This window comes from Arvicola amphibius, chromosome 5, assembly GCF_903992535.2.
Source record: "Arvicola amphibius chromosome 5, mArvAmp1.2, whole genome shotgun sequence".
Classification (NCBI taxonomy): domain Eukaryota; kingdom Metazoa; phylum Chordata; class Mammalia; order Rodentia; family Cricetidae; genus Arvicola; species Arvicola amphibius.
This window is the reverse complement of record NC_052051.1, coordinates 63,557,146-63,567,085: the sequence shown is the minus strand read 5'-3', so window position 1 is coordinate 63,567,085 and position 9,940 is coordinate 63,557,146. Positions and strand designations below refer to the sequence as shown.

Sequence of the window (9,940 nt, the reverse complement as noted above, 5' to 3'; positions counted from 1 at the left end):
AACAATGAGGTACTTTTAGAAATGATACAGTCTTTACAGACTAATAATGAACAGCTAGCTGACAGGATTAATACCATTGGAAATCAAAAGTTACCTGAAAAATTAATACTATTGAAAAATAAAATATGTCCCTTGGTCAAGCAATGCCTTGTTTAAGTACAAGACAGCTTGGATGAAGCATTTTATTGAACTCACAAAGGATTAAGCTACCAGATATGTAGGATCTCAACCACTCACACTTTAACCAGAGAAGTAGAAAAGGTATGAATGATACACAATAAAGGAATACTTACAGGAACTAGATTTATCAAATGGTCAACTCACAAAGCTGCCCAGGAAGGTTGTAACCTCAATCTAGACACAAAGTCAGAGGTGCTATAATCCTACCAGGAAGAATGGATATGAGGTGGAGACCAAAGATAGTTAATACTGTATCTCCCAATGCCTCTAATTTAAATGGTGTCGTTGATAGTTAGCCTGGTTTATATAAGCATAATGACACTCTTGAAACTAGCTTGATACATGGAGGCATTGAGGATGTAGAAAGGGAAGCAGAAATACAAGACTACTGCTGTTCTATAGTTTCTTAAGGAGTTAGCATTCTATGTGTATCTATGAGGTACCTAGGCTCCTACAATGTATCAACTGATTTAAAAAAGTTATAGCCTCCACCGTTAGCCACATTCAGAGAGTCCGGTTTGGTCCCCTGCTCCATCAGTCCCATTCCAACTGGACTTGGTGGTCTCCCGTTAGACCTGTCCCACCGTCTCAATGGGTAAACGCACTCCTCACGGTCCTGACTTCCTTGCTCATGATCTCCCTCCTTTTGCTCCTCATCGGGACCTTGGGAACTCAGTCCGGTGCTCCTATGTGGGGCTCTGTCATTTTCTTCATCTAATGCCAGGTGAAGGTTCTATGGTGATATGCAAGATATTCATGAGTATGGCAATAGGATCTGGACATTTCTGGCACCCTCTCCTCAGCTGCCTAAGGAACTAGCTGGGGGCGTCTTCCTGGACACCTGGGAACCCCTCTAGAGTCAAGTCTCTGCCAACCCTAGAATGCCAAGGACAACGACGATGAGCATGAACTCTACAGCATGGACGGGCTCACTGTGAGCCTTGTCAGTTTGGTTGCTCACCTTCCTGGACTTAGGGGGAGCTGGGAGGACCTTGGACTTAACATAGTGAACGGAACCCTGATGGCTCTCTGGCTTGAAGAGGGGCAGAGTGGGGGTATGGGTGGAAGGGAGGGGAGGGAAAGGGGAGGAGGTGGGGAGGAGATGGAAATTTTTAATAAAAATAAGAAAAAAAAAGAAAGAAACTGAGGTTCAGAAAGGTTGAAAAAAAAGTTATAGCCTCATTTGCATCTCAAAAATATCACAAGACATTCTTGCTAACTCTAACACAGATATATACTAAGAAAATGTGAAATAGAAAGGAAATAAGAATAAATTTGAATATCATAATCTTAACCTGACACTTTATATTCCTGACATTTGAATGTGTATGCTTGCAGATTCTAAACTTTTTGAATAACCAGACAATCAGAAGAATGGCTGGAGTGTATCCAAGGTCCAGAAAGGAAAAAACTTACACAGATCAATGTCAACTTGTAAATTCCACATGGAGTATTATCAGAAAATTCTTCATGTAAGAAAATTTATCTTAGAGAGACAAAGATACAGAGAGAGGGGGTAGGGGGAGAGAGAGAGAGAGAGAGAGAGAGAGAGAGAGAGAGAGAGAGAGAGAGAGAGAGAGAGAGAGAGAGAAAGAAACAGAGAGACAGAGAGATGTTTATGTTTCCTTTATTAGTCTTAAAGCATCCTTCTTCTGGGCAACTAAAAGTTTGCTTCACTGAGAACTGAGCTCTGCCTTATAAACTTTGTTTTATAAATATATAATTGCTTCTCTGTTGTTAGAACACATTGCAAATCTCTCTTAGTGGAAGAGAAAAATCACCCAAATATTGGTATATGTAAGCAAATCTGGTCTTGGAAAATAATTTTTCACTAAATTTGGTCAGAAATGAACTGTGTTCAATGAGAAAAGTTCACACTGCAACAATTAAGAGATCTCCCCATATTTCATTAGTTGTCTGTGTACTCATCACCATCTTTATTTCTTTCTTCCTCAGTAGATCACAGCATTCAGAAAAGGAGAGCCAAATGGATCAAAAGTGGCCAGATACTTATCCAGGTGTGAGGAGGGGGGGGGGTCATATATAAACAAATGTAAAGGGAGCCAAAGAACAGGACCACAAAACAGATGTGAGCAGAAAGTGTAGACATACCTTTGGAGGAACCGCGTGAGGAATGTTTCTGAACAGTGACTATTATGACAATATAAGATATTGCCAGTATGAAGAAGGAGCCTGCAGAGATGAATCCACTGTTAGCTGATACCATTAATTCTATGGTTGGTATCTATGCAAGCAAGTCTGATGAACCGAGGAAAGTCACAGTAAAAGCTGCACAAAATATTTGGTACACAGAAAGGCAAATTTACTACAAATTGAACCAGGCAATGCATAAGGCCCACCACCCAGGCACTCACTAAGATGAAAATGCACATTTTGGCATTCATAATAGTCAAATAATGGAGAGGCTTACATATGGCTACATATCTATCATAAGCCATGCCTATAAGCAGCACCACCTCTACACCACCAATCACATGGATGAAGAAGATTTGAGTGATGCAACCTCTAAAGGAGATGACTTTGTGCTTTCTGAACAGGTCATAAATCATCTTGGGACAAGTGACACACGATGCACCTAAATCAATGAAAGAGAGATTGGCCAACAGAAAGTACATGGGAGAATGTAAGTGAGGATCAGAAGCCACTGTGAAAATGATGAAGGAGTTTCCCATCATGCTTGCCATATAAAACACTGAAGCAAACACAAACAGAAGTACTTGCATCTTCCAGGAATTGGTGAGTCCCACGAACAGAAATTCTGACACCATAGAGTGATTTGTTCCTTCCATTGATCCTCTTTGCAGCACTACCTGAAAGACAGAAGAAGAAACTGAAAATTATTATAAATATATTAATAGTCCAGAAGGTTAGAACTCGGGGTTATGAATATCTATCTTGGATTTAACATTTAAAAACAATCCAAAGATGAACAGATATATAAGCAAATGCTTACATGGCTGCTTACCAGGGGACTGCAAATTGCCAACACTCTGAAATACCATTTCACACTTGGTAAAAGAGCTTTTAATAAAGGCTCAAAAATAACAAGTTTTGGTTGGGTGTTAAGAAAGGAAACTTGCACAGAGTTATTGGGAACATAAATTAATGTATGTTTTCCTTTAAGAAAGCATATAGCCATTTCTATAACAATTTTAAAATAGCTCCTCAGTGTGCAACCAGTGTAAAGCTCATAGTTTCCAGTTTGTAGAGCCCTGGATTCCATCCCCATCAAAGAAAGAAAAGGAATACAGATGGAAGGATTGAAGGAAGAAAGGAAGCAAGGAAGAAGAGAGAGAGGGTAGGAGGGAGGGAGGGAGAGAGGGAGGGAATGAGGGAGAAAAGAAGGTCAAAGAGTTGAGGAACAAACAGAATAATGGAGAAATAGAGATGGAGACAGGAAAAAAAACAAGAGGGAACAAGAAAAATCGAATGGAAGGGGGGAGACAGAAAAGATAGAGACAGACACAGAAAACTAAGGAAGAGAATTATTAACCATTATTATCTTTAGAATTAATCATCCAGAGAATATGACCCTGTGTTGGCCCCATGAATATTGAAATATTATTTATAGTGACCAATATAGAAACAACCCAACTGCTCGTTTACAGGTGACAGATGAGTAAACAATAAACATATATACACAGATAACAGTCTCTCTCTATCTCTCTCTTTCTCATACACACACAGAGAGACACACACACAAACACACATATATATACATAAGTACACATACAGTGGATTATAGCACAGTCATTAAAAAGAAGGGAATTTTGTGTCTCATAATAACATTAATGAGCCTAGAGATCTGCCGGGGGCCATGTCAAAGGAACAGCAGATGAAAATTGACTTCAGGAGATTGGCCCACCAGAAAAAAAACTCTGATGGGTGACTCTTGGATAGGGAAGACCCCGAGAGCATCAGCAACAGAAAATTTCTTGCTAGTGCTGCGTCTTTTGCATGCTTATCACTGCCATTTTTCTCTTGTATCTGTCTTAGTATGAGTGGGTGTGGAGATATCCTCACTGCCCTTAATAAGGAAAAATCATCTTTTGGAAATATCTCTTTCTACTGGACTTTTTTTGCCTGTGATTATTATAAATGTGATGTCCTCCTAAGCTGTACTGTTAAACTGAAGCAATGATTTTATATGGTAATGGTTTAAATAGGATTTTGATGATGTTTTGTTTTTAATGAATATAGTAAGGGATTATGATAGAGCCTAGTTTAGTGGAAAATTAGCATAAGTGAAGGTAGGATGAAACATTCCCCTGCCTCTGATAAAGCAAAGGCTGCGGAGAATTTTAAAAATTAAATTTTAAAAAAGAAAAAGAAAAATACAGACCTGTCACATAGCTAAACACTTGAGTTTCCATTGAGGAGGCATACATACTGTGGCTTAGGTTAATGATTAAGAAAAACAACTGAGTCCCAAGTAGCCCAGCTATCTTAAATTCTTTAATCTTAAGGTTGGGAGTTGGTCATAGCTGAAACAAAGCTTTAAAAATAATGTAAGGTTAGAGTAAGGTGTTTTGTCAAATAGTTTTGAGGTGAAAAACTTCAGAAAACAATCTAAAGTTCAAAAGTACACATATCTGAGTGATAGATTCATTAAGGTTAGGGAACAAAAACAAAGCATCCCACTTATTAGCTGATATGCCTTTCTTGCTAGGATGGATTGGTGGCCAAAGGCAATGATTAATTACTTGTGACCATTTCTACCCTCAGCTTCCTGATATAAAAAAACTATAGATGAGTCGGCATGTACCCTGAGGAGATGAAAGTTTAAGTTTCTGATTCTTAAAAGATTACATTTCAAAATAAGTTATAAACTCGCTGATTCATTCTTTTTTTTATTTTAAACACTGCCTGGCCCATTAGTTTCAGCCTCTTATTGGCTAATTCTCATATCTTGCTTACCCCCATTTCGTTTTTTGCAATTATTATTATTATTATTAAAAATTTCCGCCTCCTCCCCACCTCCCATTTTCCTCCCCCTCCCTCCACTCCCCTTCCCCCTCCCTTTCCAGTCCAAGGAGCAGTCAGGGTTCCCTGCCCTGCGGGAAGTCCAAGGTCCAACCCACACCATCTAGGACCAGGAAGGTGCGCCTCTAAACAGACTAGGCTCCCCAAAAGCCAGTACATGCGGTAGGATCAAAACCCAATGCCATTGTTCTTGGCTTCTCAGTCAGCCTTCATTGTCCAACACGTTCAGAGAATCCGGTTTGATCCCATGTTTTTTCAGTCCAGGTCGCGCTGGCCTTGGTGAGCTTCCATTAGACCAGCCCTGCAGTCTCAGTGGGTGGGCGCACTCCTAGGGGTCCTGACTTCCTTGCTCATGTTCTCCCTCTTTCAGCTCCTCATTTGGGCCTTGGGAGCTCAGTCCTGGACTCCAGTGTAGGTCTCTGTCTCTATCTCCATCCATCGCCAGATGAAGCTTCTATAGTGATATGCAAGATATTCATCAGTATGGCTATAGGAAAGGGCCATTAGTAGACTAGATTGTCAGGCAATATTTGGGATCTGGGGGTGGGGGTTGGGTGTCGGTAAGGAGAGATGGGGAGATGTGGATAGAAAAGTGAGGAGGGGAGGATGGGGAGACCCTGGGGGAATGGGATGGAGGAAGGGTGGATAGGGGTGCAGGGAAGAAGATATCTTAATTAAGGGAGCCATTTTAGGATTAGCAAGAGACTTCACTCTAGAGGGGGTCCCAGGTATCCATGGAGATGTCCCCAGCTAGTTCCTTGCTTACCCCACTTCTATTAATGTGTGTAGCACCATGAGGGGTGTCTTACCAGGAGAAATTTTAACCTGCATCTGTCTTGGAGAGGAAAGTCATGGCTACTGCCTGAGGCATCTGCCTGACTCTGTTTTCTTTCTCCCACAATTCTGTTCTGTCTACTCTGTGCATCCTGTGAGTAAAAGGACTAGCTGAGAAAAAACACCTTGCTTGCTTATACTCTGTTAATGTATAACAAGTTGCTTGGACAAGAATGTATGTGAGTACTTGGGACAACTTGTTTTTCACCTGTTATATGTAAAATGTTTAATCATGTGAGGAATATGGAAAAAATGTTGGTTTTTTTACGTGTATTCATTGTAATCATTCACTTAAAAATAGAATGTAACAAAATGTAATCTTTATATTCATTGAAAGATTCTACTGAGATATATAAGCCATAAGGGAAAAAAATCGCCTGCTGTTTTGTTACTGTATCCTGTACTTTAGTTTGAAGTAGCCTATTATGATACAATTATTACTCTATAGGCTTGGTATTGATTTGGCTCTTTGTAGTCAAGTGATTTTTTTCTTTCCTTCTTCTGTGTGTATGTGCATGCAGTCAACAGACAGAAAGAGTTCTGAATTTAATGTCAAGTATCTCTCTTCATTGCTTTCTACTTCACTTATTGTAACAAGGTCTCTCAATTGAATCCAGAGCTTAGCAATCAGCTAGTTGTCTAGCAGTCCACACACACTGAGATCTCCTATATTTGCTTCCTGAGTACTTGGGTTACAGGTGTCTATTACTGCCCAGCTTCTGGGAACTACTTCTCGTGTCCTCAAGTTTATGCATAAAGCACATTGTCCACTAAGCCTTCTTCCTGTCTTCATTCATATTTCTATATGAATTTTATTATTGATCTCCTCTATTTATCTAAAGAATAGAAATTGAATTTTGGTGATGCCAAAGTAGGAACACTGCCAGAAGGTTAAGATTCAACCTTGGCAGCTACATGTTGGCTCTGTGGCACTCATAATGACATCATCACTATGGCAAGGAGCAGAGGTAGCACAGAGAATACTCCTTATTCTCTGTTGCTTTAAGTAATATGATCTCTTCCTTATCATGATTCAGTTATTTCATAATACCTAAAGGTACTATTCAAGCTGCAAAGAGAAAAACAGTCAATAGTGCTACCCAGCTGTAAAGAGTATGAACCATAACAATGACCAGCCTGGCAAGACAACTCCAATAGTGCAAGAATGAAACTTCCACCTGGAAAAGAACCAAAGGTTGTCTAACTGGACTCAATACGAAGGAATCTATGCTTGGTACTGTAAACCTAGTCAGATATTCATAGCTGTAGACATCATAGACTCTAGAAGAGAACCTCATACTGCCATTCTGCTTTAGGTAATTAATGGATCCTGAGAGAATATGAATCTGAATTCACCAGGTGTGACATGATTGATAGGTCATCAAATCCCGTGTTGTTAGTCATGCACACAAGTGCTTATTTGCAAATCTAAGAGGGCTCAGATAATTATATGTCTGTATGTGTACACACAGCAATATTAAAAGAAACAGTCATGAATTTGGGACATATTGGAGAAGTACCTGGGAGGAGCTACAAAGATAAGGCGAAAATGATATAAATGTTGTACTCAAGCCTGCAATTCTCAGAAACCAAATTATGATGTCTAGAAGAAAAGGGTGAAAATATGGAAGAAAGGTGAATAGAGGTTTAATGAATTTGAATAACTTTTCCTAAGGCAGAAAAAAAAGTCAACAGTATTCCTTTGCTTCTGCCTGCTATTCCACGCAGCTAACATGGCTGCACAGTTCAGACTCCCACGGGTGCTCTGAAATGTATAACCTCCATCCAATATATGAAATGTCCCAAATATTGGAGAAGAATGTGTGCAAGGTACAGATAAAGAAAATTACTCAATTCAGCATCCCTATATAAATGTTCATGGATTATAGTCAGAAATTACAGTTCATGGAAGTATTTTTATTCAAAATTAAATTTTTCCTTATCTAAAAGGTTTAAAGAAACATTTCTACTTTTGTATGTCTAAGAGTTTATTTCAAACAAATGTTAATCCTTAAGAATTAAGGTTCCTTATTTATAAAGTCATTGTCTATAAATATATGTAATTTGGTGTCGATGTACAGAAAAAAAATTGTCCTTTCCTTATAAGAAACAGATAAAATGGCATGCATGTATGTATACGTAAACCTATCCACATATGCACAGGCTTTCTTCAAAGGTTGGCCAATAATGAATTTTCTGTGCTCAATTAAGACTGTTTACAATGCAGTTATTCAGGAGATTTGTCTATAACCCATTAGCTGTCTGAATATTCTCCTTATTGCCATCTTCATTTCTTGATTTCTCAATGTGTAGATCACAGGGTTCAAAAAGGGAGTGACAACTGCATCAAACAGGGCCAGAAACTTATCCAAGTATGTAGAAGATGAAGGCCATGTATAGAAAACTATGGTAGGACCAAAGAATAAGACCACCACTGTCACATGGGCTGAGAGCGTAGACAGGGCCTTGGAGGAACCACTTGAAGAGTGTTTCAGAACAGTAAATATGATCACAACATAGGAAATGATCAGAATGATGAAGGAACACACAGACATGAATCCACTATTGACTGAGACCAGTAATTCCAGTCTGTATGTGTCCATGCTAGCAAGTTTGATGAATTGAGGAAGGTCACAGTAGAAGCTATCCAATATATTAGGACCACAGAGAGGTAAATTTATTATGAAAGCCAGTTGTATCACAGAGTGCATAGGGCCAACTACCAAGGCAGTAATCAAAAAGAAGATGCACATCTTGGGGCTCATTAAGGTCAGATAGTGGAGAGGCTTACATATGGCCACATATCTATCAAAGGCCATGGCTATGAGCAGCACCATCTCCACACCACCAATGGCATGGATGAAGAAGATTTGAGTGACACAGCCTCTAAAGGAGATGACTTTATGTTTTTTGAATAAGTCAAAAATCATCTTAGGTGAAGTGGCAGAAGAAATACCTACATCAACTAAAGAGAGGATGGACAAAAGAAAGTACATAGGGGAATGTAAGTGATGGTCAGAGGCCACAGTGAAAACTATGAGGCAGTTTCCCATCATGCTTGCCATATACAACACTGAGGAGAACACAAAGAGCAGCAGTTGGACATCCCAGGAGCTGGTGAGTCCCAGGAACACTAACTCTGATGAGAGGGAACAATTCACTCTTTCCATTGGCTTTGTTGTCAGAACTACCTAAAGAGGAATAGGGAGAAGCTGTAAATTAGGATAATTATATTAATAGATAGACTAGAAGGAAAAATCTGAAATGTGTGAAATCCTATTTGTACTTTAATGTCATGGTCAATCTAAAAACCAACAGATACCTGAAGAATATTAACATGACTAATTAACAGAGAAGTATAAATTTTAACCACACTAAAACATCGCTTCACACATCTTAAAAGTGGTATTATCAAAATGTCTAAATATAACAAGCCTGATGACTACCTTCTTCCTCCAGTAGTAGGCATAGCCCCTTCCAGCACTATAAAAGCTACCAGTGAGGGTGAAGTTTCCATGTGAATATTACGTTGATTTTCCCAAGCTGAAACAGGGCAAAAAACAAGTGCCTAGAAAGGTCACATGTTTGATCAGAATTACTCTGTCAAACTCACATAGTATTATACAGACTCCTAATTACTTAATGAATTAATGAATCTCTCAACCCTCTTCAGAGAAGTTACATTTTACAGTAAATGACAATTAACAAAGAGATGCACATCTGACCAAGGTAAAGAGAATAAGATATTGTAGAAATCTCAGCCTTAAAAAACGGTATCTGTGTTATACCCCTCCTCCCAAGTCTCAAGAATTATTGCAGAAGACAGGGCAGGACAATTTTAAAATCTAGAAGTGACAAACAAGAAAGCCATATTTTCCTGAAATAGAAGGGCATTTGCCTATATGTATGTCACATTCACAAA

General features: G+C 39.1%; 2 protein-coding genes across 2 annotated transcripts; both read right to left on the bottom strand.

Moving 5' to 3' along the window:
- Positions 1 to 2,132: 2,132 nt before the first annotated feature.
- LOC119815680 (olfactory receptor 4F21-like) lies at positions 2,133 to 2,990 on the bottom strand. Its single transcript, XM_038331936.2, is given in 3 exon segments — positions 2,133 to 2,234; positions 2,237 to 2,420; positions 2,422 to 2,990. Coding segments are annotated over 3 exon segments (855 nt in total).
- Positions 2,991 to 8,249: 5,259 nt separating this feature from the next.
- Positions 8,250 to 9,188, bottom strand: LOC119814879 (olfactory receptor 4F3/4F16/4F29-like). The gene has a single exon (XM_038330963.1). It carries the CDS (start codon positions 9,186 to 9,188, stop codon positions 8,250 to 8,252), a length of 939 nt encoding a protein of 312 aa, XP_038186891.1.
- Positions 9,189 to 9,940: the final 752 nt, after the last annotated feature.

Bases quoted from the DNA above. Each gene is read 5' to 3' on its own strand.
- LOC119814879 (XM_038330963.1), bottom strand. From the start codon at position 9,188: ATGGAAAGAGTGAATTGTTCCCTCTCATCAGAGTTAGTGTTCCTGGGA.